Raw genomic sequence first — 14,122 nt, 5'->3', positions numbered from 1 at the left:
TCTATCTATCAATCATCTATCTATCTATCTATCTATCTATCTATCTATCTATCTATCTCTATCTATCATCTATCAGCTATCTGTCTGTCTGTCTGCCATCACCTATCGGTCATCTTCTATTTATTGGTCTGTCATCTCCCTCTTAATCCATCTATGCTCAGCAGCTTTCCATTGCTGTTACAACCCAAAACAATCAACTTGGAAGTAGGAAAGTTTTATTTTGGTTCAGTTTTAGTCCAGTCTTTTGGCCCTGTAGCCGTACAGTACAACATGATTGTATGATGTGGCAGAGGAGGCCTGCTCACTTTATAGTGGCCAAGAGACAAAAAGGCAGAAAGAGGGGCTGGGTGTGGTGGCGCATGCCTTTAATCCCAGCACTCGGGAGGCAGAGGCAGGTGGATCTCTGTGAGTTCAAGGCCAGCCTGGTCTACATAGTGAGTTCCAGGACAGCTGGGGCTACAGGGGGACCCTGTCTCAAAAAGACCAAAAAAAAAAAAATTGGTAGATGTCATTGGGATACATAGTAACATGTTTATTGAACTGAAAAACTGCATATCAGACTCTTTCTGAGGGAAACAGGCCTAATTTCATCACTTAGCTGACAGCAGAAGCCCAGGATTTCCAGAGATCTTGCACAGCAAACATTGCCATAAATGATGAGCTAAATCTGCAGCTTCAAAGTTTTGATGAAAGCATAACTGAAACTCATTATAACATAAAAGCATTTTATTAAAGAAACTGGAAAGATATGTTAAATTAAGAATGTTTTAATATATCTGCCCATTTTCCGTATCTTGGGTCAGCAGACAAATCATTCAGTGTAACAATTACGGTATGATTTTTAACAGGTAACGTAGAAGGTTTCAAAGAACTGAGTGATTTATTGTAACTAAGCTCCATTTCCAGGATTTTAAGCACTTGCATTTATAAAAAATGAAAAATGTACACAAAATAGATGCTGATTTTATCTCAGTCTAGTAGTAAGAAATATTCAATCATTAACTGATTTTTCCAAAAATCGGGGGCTGGAGAGAAGACTTAGCAGTTAAGAGCACCTGCTGCTCTTCCAGAAGGCCTGAGTTCAGTTCTCAGCACCCAGGTTTGGCTCACAGCTCCCTGGGGAATCTCCAGTTCCAGGGAATCTGACACCTTCTTCTGGCCTCCACAGGCACCCACACACATGTGACTTACATTCACAGACACAAACACATACACATAAGTAAAATTTTTAAAAATTAAAGAAAATTCTATCCTACCTAGCTCATTGAGAGCTGAATTTCTCAAATCAAATTATTTTGAGTAGCAAACAATTATTTCATAAAATTAGATAATATATTTTGCTGTTTTAGCTAACTGTATAACTTAATCCAAGGGAAGCATTTAATATACTTGGAGGCTTACAGTCAATGAAAAAGTATTCTTATGTAACTTAAAATTGCTGAACATATTTGCCTGCAGATAGTCTGAAAGGGTGATCAGTGAAAGCCTGAAGTCCCCGCATGTCTGCAGAGGTAACAGTGTATTATGCATGGGTGTGCAGTATTAGGATACCGTGCTATTCTTGGAGAAGTCAAGTGGATATACCAGTTTAAGGAGAAAAGCTGTTGGTTTTCTTTTCAGTCGTAGATGGTGGGTTGATGGTTGGTATCAAACTACTATCCTCTTTAGATTCCTTTGGGTTTTAAAGGTGAAATAACAATTTCCTTTCACTATTAATACTTATAATACACTGCAAACTAGATCTTTTGCAAATATTTAAACATCCAATGAAATAATTTTAACTATACAAGGTTAGTGTTGGGTTTTTTTTTTTTAACTATTTATGTGGACCTTTAATGAAAACTGTTTGAAGACCTATAAAGCAGGGTTTTACAACTTAGCACTGCTGACTGGGCAATTGACTCTTTGCTGTGGGGCTGTCCTGTGTACATCTGGTAGGTCTTTAGCTACCAGATGCCAGTAGCAGCCCTTCATCCCCAACTATGATTGTCAAGCAAGGATTGGCAAGGATCTCCCAAGAGGCAGAGAAGTATTGCTCTGAGGCAATTTGGGGTCCATCAATTGGCTAGAACTGCTTCTCATCTGGGTAGGGTGCGGGAACTCACACTGGGAGCTTTAGTGCCAGGCAGCCTGGGTGCCATGGGGCCTGGGTCCAAGGCATGGCTCTCATTTTATTGGTGGTGTGACTTGAGCAGGTTACATGAGCTGTCTGTGCCTTAGTTTCCTCTGTGGCTCAATGGGGATAATGGTAGCATCTGTTTTGTGGAGTGGGTGCTTTACAGCATAGACTGACTGAGATAGATGGTGCTTTTTTGGTGCTTCCTGTGGTATAATGACATACAGATTTGGTCTTTGTCCCCAGTTCCTCACACAGAACTCCTAAGACCTTTGGAATTTCCTGAGTAATAATGGTATCTTTTGTTCTAATAAGGTCACTCTTGGCAGGACCCTAGATAGCTTCAGAATAGAGGCTGGTCACCACAGAGACCCCTTTATTAGAAGCTCAGGATTTTTAGCTTTATTTCTACCTTCCAGGGAAGTAGGGAGGGCCTGGAGATTGAGTTAATCACCAATGGCTAATGGTTTAATTCATAATGTCTACAGGATAAGACCTACATAAAAACATTTACACATGGGGTTCTGAGAACTGGGTTGGTGAGCACATGAGGTACTGGAGACTAAGCATGCCCAAAGAGGTCCTCACCCACTCCCTGCCCTTGTTTGGCTCTTGTATGGTAAACATAAGCAAAGTGCTCCCTTGAGTTTTATAAGTTGACCCAGCAAATTATTGAAAGTCGGGGGGGGGGTATTGCCCCCTCAAACTTGGTTAAAGCTCAGTGTGATAGACATATGAGTAGTGTAGGGCACGATACCCATAGCTGGTCTCTGAAGTCAGGGTAGTCTGTGAAGACTGAGCCCTGAAATCTGTGGAGTCAATGCCAACTCCAGGTGGTGACTGTTAGAATTGAACTGAATTGTAAGAAACAGATATTCTGAAATGCCCTAAATTTAGTTACAAGGCAGGGAGGGCTGAAGGATAAAGGAGAGGAGAAATAAGAGAACTATTTGCCTAGAAGTTTTGTCAAAACCAACAAAAAAACCAACAAAAAATCAGCTTCAGTTTCCTAAATGTACTGTGAAGCCTTATCTCCGAACTGTAAGAGGCCAACCAGCAATGCACCATCATGCTTCTCTGAGGAACCCAATCAGCTGAGAGGCAGTAAGTGCTTCTCTCTACTGCCTTCCTATCCCAGACCGACCCACCTTTCTCTCTCTATCCCAGGGTAGGGTACAATGCCTTCTTTCCCAAGAGCTCATGAAAACTGCTCTGGTACTGTGGGCATCTTCCAACTGGCCCCAGCTGTGGGATTGGTCCCCGGCCCCGGCCCTTTGTTTTTCTGGCTGGCATCTGTAACAGCTCCACAAGTCCTGTTTCCAAGATCCCTTGGTCTGTAGAGAGTGGGTTCAACATAAGGAAACCCCGGCACTCTCTTCCAGTGCTTGGACTGTCTTGGAGGTGCTTATGTATGTGAGCTTCCTGTATTTGAGGCCCACACTGAACCCCTTGTTGTGTCCTAAGCCACATCACTGTGTCAGACCCCTGCCTGGCTCCTTCTTATGTTTCCCAACTTGTTTAGTCTAGGCCAAGATGTCCCACCAGCTCTTGGGTAAGGGTGTGACTTCCTGCTCTTCATCCAGCCTTTTCTGTTTTCTCTTAATTCCAGCTTTCATTCTCAACTGTGGTGTCCTTCAGGAATGGGTATAAGGCCGGCTGCCTGATTTTGTATGATTCATGAACTAAGAATAGCTATTACATTTTTTTAGAACTTATTTTTATTTTACGTATATGAGTGTTATGTCTGCATGTACATAAATGTTGTATGGATGGTTGTTAGCTACCATGTGGGTGCCGGGATTCGAACCCAGGTCTTCTGCAAGGACAGCCAGTGCTCTTAACCACAGAAACATCTCTCCAGCCCTAGCTATTGCATTTTAAAGTTGTTTCAGGGAAAATAGAATTTCACGGCAAAGAAAAAAATGTAAGAAATTAAAACTTCAGTGTTCATAAATAAAATCTGATCTTTTAATGGAGGGCCATATTCTGACTTCTTGGGACCTGGGTGCTTTTGCCTTCATGTGCCTTCCTCCATAAAAATCAGTCAATAAATTAGGTGACAAATAAAAATTATGTTTTATGACTTTATTGGTATAAAGATAAATATAATCAAAGAATTCCTTATCATTTTTCTGATTTTATTGATTGATTTATGAAACTTATTTCATTCCCAAGCCTAGCCTGGAACTTGCTATGTAATCCAGGCTGGCCTGGAAGTCACAGTAATTCTCTTACTTCAGTCCCCCAAGTGCTAAGATTACAGGCATGAAACACCACACCTGGCTTTCTTCCGTCAAAAGTAACAAAAATTCAGGCATTTTCTTAGGTTTCCAACAATATGTATACCCTTAGCATTTTGCTGAGTTGCTTTCTTTGTGATACATAGCTGCTCCTGCATTCCAGATGTAGCTAAGCAGATGCAACAGGGACCATGTTTTCTGCAAAGCCTAACATGTTCACTACCTGGCCCTTTGGAGAAAAAGTTTGCCAACTCTTGTGTTTAATGTCCTACAAGAGAGGAGAGTGAGCACCTGAGAGACAAAAATGACTTACCTAGTGACACACAAACATTCTTGGAACACCAGAACGGGGTCTAAGGCACAAGGTCAGCTCTAGCATACCTGTGCATTCGCAAGTCGCTGGGAGGCCTTCCAGGGAGTGTCTGAGCCAGTGTCTGGCAGAGTTTGGGTAGGTGGAGGGCTGGAATGCTTTCTCTGAAAGATGGCCAGAGGGGAGGAAGGCTAGTGGCCCAGTGGGTCTCACAGCTGACTTCTAGAAGGCTGTTGACCTTAGGGATAGACCAGGTCTTCAGGCTAGGCCTTGAAGCAAGCTGAACTCTCTACCTCCATCACCTTCCAAAAAAGTGAGGAAAAGCTGAAAACGATGACGTCCTTCTAAAACTGCGCTTTGTGCATGCCACAAGAGCTCTTGGGAGGTTATGTTAGACCATTAGAAGTTACTGAGTTCCATCTTCTTTTGACCCACAGAACCAAAATTTCATAGGCTTCAACCTAGCATGACTGTCTCATTTTACAGAATATACTGAAAAACATTAAGCATCTTGCTCTGGTCCCAGCAAGTCAGAAGAAGACAGGATTTGGTCTGGTCAGATTCCAAAGTCCTGCATGGAATCATTTCACTCAGTGACTGGCCTACCAAGAGAATAAAGTTTGGGTTCCTGAGCCCCCAAGATCTTCCTGACTCTTGGAGCCACACACTCCTTTACTCTCTTCCATGCCTTCCTCTTCCTTGGGTTGAGTTTACTTTTAAATTGCTCCCTGGACACTTTACCACTTTCCCCACCTCTTTTTCCCTAGTGCACACCCCCATTTCCACACATGAAATGACCACCTCACTCTTCAAGTCTCCCTGTTCTGATGCGGACCAGTCCCTCTCCTGGGTCTTGGGCTCTGCACTGTCTTCACTCGTGATCTCTGGGGCTTCTCTTCACAAGGCTCCCAAGGGGTCCCTGAGTTCCTCTTACCTCCCAGCTCCCAAATGTAGCAGGCTTTGGTGGTGCCAGGTAGTCCTTCTGCTTAGAATGTGTTTCCTCAGTTCCCGTCTTCTCCAGGTGAAGGGATGCATCATAACTTCACCTCAAACTAACTGCTTTTGAAAGGTCTCACTTCCTAATACCATTACATGCTATTGGAGTTTCAACATTTCGATTTATGGGAACACTGCATTCAGTCCATACTAGAGAGCTCCCTGCTTTCCTGTTTCCTCCCTGAGCCCCTGAGCAGAGCCCCTCTCGTCCCTCTCTTTTCTTTGGCACCCTGTGCTTTTTACTGTCCCATTTAGCAGATTGTGATGTGATTGCTTTTCTCTGTGATCCTTGAGTGACTATGAGTGCCATCTTGGCATCTCTGGATCCCCCACATCCAGCCAGCACCTGGTACCCTAGGGCATGTCTAGGGTGCTGCTGGAGGGACTGTGCTGCCTTGTGTTTAGGGCATGAGGCTTTGGATTAGCTAATCTGGGGCCTATGTGTCTGCCCTGTCTGTGCAAAAGCCAAGTATGCCTAGAAAATAGGTGTTTCCCCACCCTCCACGAGTATTTTCATGTGATCCTTTACCTAAGTAAAGCAAACACCTTGTACTTTCCTAAGGCCACACCCGTGACTTCAACACCAGGACAATGACAAGCGAAGTGGTAGCTCTTGTCTGCGCAGCTGAGCATTTATTTGCTAATAGGTTATTACATGTCCTCATACGTAACATTAAACATAGGATACATATTCTGCGGTTATTATAAAGCATGAAGGAGTTTCTATAAAATATATGCATGTTTGAAAGCTTATCTACTTAAAAGAATTATATGAAGTTTGGAGGGTTCACTTTACATAATAAAAATTTTTATTTAAACTTGTTAATGTTTTATGAGTGACCTTTGTGGCCTCCTAAATCAGCTTATATAAAATGGTCCAGATATAGATGATTCATTATAAAAATCATTCAAGGGACTAGGGAGATGACTTAGCTGGTAAAATGCTTGTTATGCAAGCATGAAGAGCTGAGGTCAGATCCTAGCACCCAAGTTTTAAAAAAAAAGAAAAGAAGAGAAAAACAAGCAGTAGACGTGTGCACTTACAATCCCAGCTCTGGAGAGGTGGAAACAGGAGGGTCCCTGAGGCCCTCGTCAGCCAGTCTAGCTGAACTGGTGAGCTCCAGGTTCGGCGAGAGACCCTGTGTCAGAAATAAGGTAGAAAAGCAGAAAAAGGAGACATGTGACATAGACCTCTGTCTGCTACATGGACAAAACATGCACCTATGGACACATATACATATGTACACATGAACATGTACACACTCGTATGTACATACACAAATGAAAATGAATAAAATTGTTTTTAAAATCATATAAGCAGCTGGGCATGGTGGCTCATGCCTTTAATCTCAATACTGGGGAGGCAGAGCCACGTAAATCTCTATGAGATCAAGGCCAGCCTAGTGGAACAGGGAGTTCCAGGCCCTGCCTGTGAGTTTCACTGAGTCAGGTTGACCCCCACTTCTCGTGTCTCCTCTGCATGGCTGCAGGCTAACCCTTTCCACCTCTCTGCTGTTGGTTTCTTCTTGTAACACAGCTCTGATCAGATGAGTCCCTAGTCTGAGCCTTTGTGTTCCCTTGCTGATCCCACACATTGTATAGCACTGATGTGGACTTTAACCAGCTCCTCATGGCCTTCGACAGCTGACTATAAAATGCCTTATCAGTCTCCCTGCCCCCGCACCTTGCCAGTTCTTCATCCCTGTGTCCTGACTCTCTACTGTGTAGGAATACATGGCCTACCTTCCTATCAATGTGAAACTGCTTGGAGAGTTGATCTCTGGAGCCTTTCTCCCCCTGCCTTCCACTATCCTTCATGCACAGCTGGCTATCCCACTCTGTACCAGGCCTTTCAGCAAGGGGCCTGTGGCCTGTGGCCTCCAGGGGAGCAAAAGGTGGTTCTTGAGGAGGAAACCCCAAATCTTAGCAGTTACCGTGGTTGGTAGCTCTCTATCTATGGAATTAAAAGTTCATAGTCATTTGGGGGCTGGAAAGATGGCCCAGCAGTTACTAAGATTCTTTGGCCACTGGGGCAGGGGACAATAATGAAAAAATGTTGAGAAATACATTGTTGTATGCTAACAAGAGAGAAGAGACTCTGAAAGTAGGGTGAGATTTAAAGGAAGTTGATTATGCAGTGTCTAGAACAGTGCCTGACAGAGAATTGCTGTGAGCGTGCCATGTCAGAACCATAGAGAACACATTTGTGTCTTTTCAGTGTCAGAATTTATTGAATAGCAATGTTTTCAAAGTACATTGGTTTAGTTGGCAGCAATTTACCACGTAGTTTCGGTTTCCAATTTCTAATTTCCTTGACAGTCAGGGGAGGCAAACACAGGTTATTTTACTCCACTCTTAGCTACAAGTGTTAACTCTCAATACATTACACAGTAAATATATCTCTATATATTGTATGTATGTATCTATATATGTCATGTAGGGTTAGTAAGGCCACAGAAGAGCTCAAGGAGTCTGAGGTCTGACTGAGAGGCAGAAATGGGCAGCTGATAGGGCTGCAAAAAGAATCTGTCAAAAATAAGATGAGAAATTCTGCTTGGAGGTCTGCTGAGAGTCAGGTACAGAGTCGTGGGTTTGAGGCTGAGCCCCAGGATTGAACTGAGCTGCAGAAGTGAGGTCACGATCATGGACGCGTCAGAGGCAAAGGCAGGATTAGGTCCCAACAACATAATTCAAGCAGGCCCTGTCACCAGTGGGGATGGAAGCTTCTGGGATAGTCAGGAGTTCTCTGTTGGACCCTAGATGCACGTATCAAGTGGTCAGATGGCAGGTCAGTGCAGGCCATCGCTATCAGTGTTAGGTGTCCTTTTCTACATAGGGTCCAAGTGAGGGGGCCACACCTTTCCCCGGTTTGGTATTTGATAAGTTCTCAGGCCTAGTTTTCCAGATATGATTTTAACATACCCCTGTGTTCATATGGTTCCAATTTACTTTAATAAATTTATGGAGTGGCACCCTTTTTACTTACGTGTGTGTATATTGTTGTGTATGTGCACATGTTCATGTGTATATGCAAAGCACAGCCTGAGAGACCAGTTTTATACAGTATGAAGTAGCTTACAGCAGGGCACAGCCTGACCTCAACAGTAATAAAAACCTGATGTGTGCTTACTACACACATCCTGTCTGGGCACTGGAGGATGATTTTCATTTAGCCTTATGCTTGCTCTGTGAGGGAAACTGTGATCATTACAGATAGGGAAATGGAGGCATAGATAGGGATAGGCTTAAAGGCTCAGTGCCAAACCTTTGATTATCTATAAAGGTAGGATTCAACTTCTGACTTGAATCTCCAGATACCTTTCCCTACAACCCGGTGAAGCCACCTACTGGGGAGAGGGCTGACAAAGGCTCAGGGTGAGGGCTGGAATTAACCAATATTTGCAGCTCTCAATATATTTCCGGATGACTGAGGGTATCCTGTGTACCCAGGGCCATGATGATGACTGCCTGTGATCTGTCAGCCATCACCAAGCCTTGGGAGGTCCAGAGCAAGGTACGGACTCTTCCTGCCCCAGAGGAGGGGCCCAGTGTTGCTGACCAGTTCCACTCTTCTGATCCAAGATAGGAGGACTGGTCTCTCCGGTGATGTCAAGTGAGGGTGGCAGGGGAGATGTGGTCTTATCTTTTTTACTGAGTTGTAAACACAAGGGCGGTGGCAGCAGGGGTAGGAGGGTTGGGGCTGGGGCTGTGACTGGGCAAGTCCGTGTATGCATGTGATACGGTCCATCTGTTGCAGGTAGCTCTGTTGGTGGCTGCTGAATTCTGGGAACAAGGTGACCTGGAGCGCACAGTGCTGCAACAGAATCCCATTGTGAGTAGACGGGTAAAGCATGTGCAACCCATCCTGATCGGTAGATCAGGCATATCCGATCCATCCATATCAGTGGCATGACCACAAGGGATGCGTGAGCTCATCTCAAGATGACCTTTTCCTAATGCAGTGGTTCTCTGAGGGCGGCTCCCAGACCACGCTCAACCTCACTCCTTGAGAACAGAACTGTAGTGGGGTGCAGCAGCACATGTCCTGAGCACACTCCTCTACAGTTTGAAGACCTCGAGGTCATGTGTGGGTTTTTAGTTTACTCAGCTAAGCAAAGGTGGACAAGTGGACACCAAACTGCTTCTTTTTTCAGATACAGTGGTGTAGTGGGTCCTTCACCCCCAGCCCTTTCTAACTGCATAGAACCAGCTAGGGGAACGTTGTCCGGCTGTGCATCCAGGTCACCACTGAAAGTTAACTTGGCTGGGATAGTCAGCTGTTTTTCCACAGTTAGAGACTGTCCCCCAAAGCCCTAAGGGTGGAGCTAGGAAGAAGGAGGTTTAGAGAGGATGAATAAAAAGGAGATATTTGAGTACAGACCATTGATGGGGGGAACTGCGAGGGTCCTGAGTATAGAAGCTTCAGCGGAACCCAAGGCGAGTGAAATGTGGGAGTAACAGGCAGGGTGTAAGAAGACAAAACACTGATCCCTCCTCCCTTTTCTCTCTGTCTTGGTACATGAGTTTAAGCAGATGTATGTCTTTGTACATGAGTTTAAGCAGATGCACATGCCCGTGAGAGGCAGGGGGTGGGGGGGAGACAGAGAGAGAGAGACAGAGACAGAGAGAGAGACACACAGAAGAGAGAGTAGGGCAGAGGACAACCTTGGGTATAGTTCCTCAGGCACCATTCACTTTTGAGACAGGGTCTCTCACTGACCAGAAACTTGTCAAATAAGTTAGGTTGTCTGGCCAACAAGCCTAAGCTCTGTGGTTACAAGTGTGTGCCATACCAGGCTTTTTATTTTTAGTTTTTTAAATGTGAGTTCTAGACTTGAACTCAGGCCCTCCTATTCACGAGGCAAGCACTTTACTGACTGAGCTATCTTCCCAGCTCTTTTTTTTTTTAAACATTGTCTCACTGAAATTCATTATGTACTTTAGACTGGCCTTACACTTACAGCAATCCTACGTCAGCCTCCTCGGGGCTGGAATCCCATGTGTGCCACCATGGCCAGCAATTTGTTTAACACTTTAAAATGTAGACCCAAAAGCTGGTGGCTTCTATGGACTCACCAGCCAGTCAGCAATTAGCAAAACTTGCTATTCTTGTTTTACCTATTCTGTTCAATGCATTTTTTTTCTTCTGGCTGGAGGATTTTATGTGAATCCCAGACATGGCCATTTCTTCCATAAATGCTCAGCATGTGTCTCTAAGAGATCAGGTAGCTCCAGCTGTGCCAGCGGAGCGAGCAGTAGGCTTCCCCTACTCCTGCCTTTCTTCTTTCTCTTTTCACTCTGTTTCGCTCTGTTTCTCCCTATGCAACGTATTTGTTAAAGACAGTGGGTTTTTGTTGAGTCTAGTTCCCCATGCTCACATCCTCTGCGTGTTCTTTAATGCATTCCCTTCTGTCTTCCATAGTTCTTGAAAATTGTTAGTCCAATCTGGAAGCTTGGAGAGTTTAAAGTTGTTTTTTGTTTTTGCTTTGCTTGTTGTGTCTGGTTTTTGAGATAGAGTCTCATGTAGCCCAGGATGGCCTTATTAGACTCACTATATTCCAGGGATAATCTTGGATTTAAGATTACAGGCATGTACCACCATGTCTAGTTCTTTTCTTAGCAGATTGGGTGAGCTGCTCTTACTGCTCATGCTGTTAACTCTTTCTCTCCTATGACAGCCCATGATGGACAGAAACAAGGCAGACGAGCTCCCCAAGCTTCAAGTCGGCTTCATTGACTTTGTTTGCACCTTTGTCTATAAGGTAGGCTGTTGGCTTCCTCAGAAGTCTTTGATAAAGCCAGGATTCCCAAAGACAGCAAGCATAATAAATGCTGGCAAGTTTGTGACACTTTGCAGAAGAATTTTCACCTCCAATGGCACTTGGTTCTCAGGACAGGAGAGTGAAAGTACCCTAGGTGGAAGCCTGGAGCTTGGCACATCCTATTTGCTCAATAAACACTCATGGAACAAATGACTATGTATGCATGCTATTTTGGACACAAAGTCCTTATTGAAACGATAAACCAGAATTTCTCTTGAAGTTCTTGTTCAAGTTTAGTCCCTTCTTGAGAAACCTACTACTGTCAAATCCATCTCTACTATCCACCTGCCCTCTTCCCCCTGTTTGAGACATTGGTCTGTCTATGTTGCCCAGGTTGGACTAGAACTTGCTATGTAGCTCAGGCTGGCCTCCAACTTGTGATCTTCCTGCCTTGGCCTCCAGAGTGCTAAGATAACAAGCTTGTACCACCGCATCTGACTCCACTTCCCACTAAAAATGTTTTCTTTTGGCCACATTATACATGAGGTCGAAGATGAGGTGACAGGGCCAGTATCTCTGGATGCACACATAAGGCAGGACTGGAGCTTGGACACCACCTTGGCTGGGGCTTTCTGTAGTGTGGACTGTAGCTCTACTGGGAGGAGGAAGAACAAATGCTCTCAGAGGGGACAAGAGCATCTGGTGTCACACACACCACGTAGGGCTCGCTAGTCAACAGGGCAGCATGGCGGCTGCTCATGCTGCCAGCAGTAAGGCCACAAAATGAGAGAGGCTGGGCTTCAGGCTTACTGGCTTTCTCCCAACCACCCTTGAGTGGGTCCTAATTTCTCCATGAAGGTAATCTTTGACAGCAACCTTCCCAGCACCACAAGGCAGCCAACAACCATCCCTAAGTCCAGTTCTAGGGGATCTGAAGATGCCCTCTTCTGGCTTCCATGAACATTGTACAACACAGGTGCCCTTACATACACACAGGTAATACACTCATACACATAAAATAAAAATAATAAAGTATTTTTACAAAGCAAGACACTCATTACACATAAAGTAAAAATATAAATAAATTTTTACAAAATTTAAAGACTTGCATTTTACCCTGAAGGCTGTGCAAGAAAGCTCTAAGTAGGGGATCCCTAGTGTTAGCACACAAGGGAGATCGCTCACTCCAGTGCTGCTCAGAGTGTACCCCACTTTGAGCCAGGGTCCTGGGGTACCGCTCCTGTTCCAGTCTCTTCCTCTTCTCCTTCCTCTCTCTCCCACTCCCCAGGAATTCTCCCGTTTTCACGAGGAGATCACCCCCCTGCTGGATGGGCTCACCAACAACCGCAAGGAATGGAAGGCGCTGGCCGATGAGTATGAAGTCAGGATGAAGGCACTGGAGGAAGAGAAGCAGGAGCAGCAGGCGGCGAAGCAAGGTGTGCAGAAGGGGCAAGGTGGCTGCTGGGCCACACACGCACTTTGTTAACACACACATGCGCACTCCGCATTCACATACAGTAATAAATACATGAAATACAATTTTAAAATGAGAGAGTGAGAAAGTGAGAGAGACTGTGAGCAGGAAGTCAGAAGTTAGTCAGGGCAGGGCAAAGATGAAAGCCAAGTCTTGTGAGAAACCAGAGAGCCGACTGGTCAAAGACTGCTTGTGGAATTTTCCATCTCGCTTCAAATGGGATTTGTTTGTTCCAGCTCCCCCGCATGGCTCCGGCTTGCCCCTCTAGTCATTTGTCTGTGTGTTCTAGTTCCTCACAGGACTTGGCTTCTGGTCCCTGCCCTACACAGCCTGGCATCCTGCACATGAGCCCTGAATGCCCGGTTCTTAGCATAGGCACTCTCTGGTCCCCAGCTCTGTCGTGGTTCTAAATAAGCAGCTGTGGAGGTGGACCGCCCTGATGATTCTAGCCAAGCTGTGCATACTTCTCCAGGGTCCTCAGAGACAAGTTTAGCTATTAGCTTCCCAGATTGTGAGAGTGAAGTGCCTTTTTCCAATTTGCAGACATTGCTTTGGGGCTAGGAACAGGTTTGTGGAAACTTGTGGCCTGCAGTTTTTTCCTTTTTAAAAATAGTAGTGCTGGAGATTGAACCCAGGACCTGATGTATGCTAGGCAAGGGCTCTAGCCTTGAGCTATCCCCCCTGCTCAGGAACTTTTCTTTAAAATGTGTACTTTCTGTCCGTCTTTTTAAAGCTGGGATACCCCAAAATTAAAAACCTGGATTTCCAGTCTTCTAAAAGTTCAAGATCTGGCCACACCAGTATAATTCTGCAAGGTAGTGGCTGGAGCTAAGTGGTAACTGCCCCTTTGGGGTTCTCTCCCTCATCTGTCAGTTTCTACCACTCCCTGTGTGCTGACACTGGAGCCAAGCATTGGTTGTTATTTGCAACCCTCATGCTGCTTAGGGAGGAAGCATGGCTGGTCGCCCTTTTCTTGACTCCTCAATTTGCTTTCTGCTGTTGACCTCCAAAAGCTTTGAGCTTGGTCCAAACAGGTCAGGGCAAGTCCACTGCAGTGTCCTTTAACCTGCTGGGTCTTTTCCTGTATGATTGCAGCTGCTTCCGGGAACCAGCCTGGAGGGAACCCCAACCCAGGGGGTGCACCTGTGTCCAAGTTCTGTTGCATCCAGTAGTGGGAAGGCAGGTGGCACAGCTCTCAGGAAGAGGTCACCAGGCCAGTGGACA

General features: G+C 45.1%; 1 protein-coding gene across 1 annotated transcript in view; it reads left to right on the top strand.

The window, feature by feature from the left end:
• The window catches only part of Pde6a (phosphodiesterase 6A), a 91,329-nt gene extending 77,207 nt beyond the window's left edge, over window positions 1–14,122 (top strand). Inside the window, exons 19-23 of the mRNA XM_008837912.1 lie at window positions 9,113–9,176; window positions 9,420–9,494; window positions 11,341–11,424; window positions 12,713–12,860; window positions 13,994–14,122. Of these exons, the coding sequence (XP_008836134.1) occupies window positions 9,113–9,176; window positions 9,420–9,494; window positions 11,341–11,424; window positions 12,713–12,860; window positions 13,994–14,070 (448 nt within the window). The 3' untranslated portion in view covers window positions 14,071–14,122. The remainder of the gene's footprint in view (window positions 1–9,112; window positions 9,177–9,419; window positions 9,495–11,340; window positions 11,425–12,712; window positions 12,861–13,993) is intronic.

The sequence above is a fragment of the Nannospalax galili genome, unplaced genomic scaffold (genome assembly GCF_000622305.1).
Source record: "Nannospalax galili isolate Female #2095 unplaced genomic scaffold, S.galili_v1.0 scaffold19, whole genome shotgun sequence".
Lineage (NCBI taxonomy): Eukaryota > Metazoa > Chordata > Mammalia > Rodentia > Spalacidae > Nannospalax > Nannospalax galili.
The sequence above is the reverse complement of the archived record's forward strand: the minus strand, read 5'-3'. Positions and strand labels throughout refer to the sequence as shown.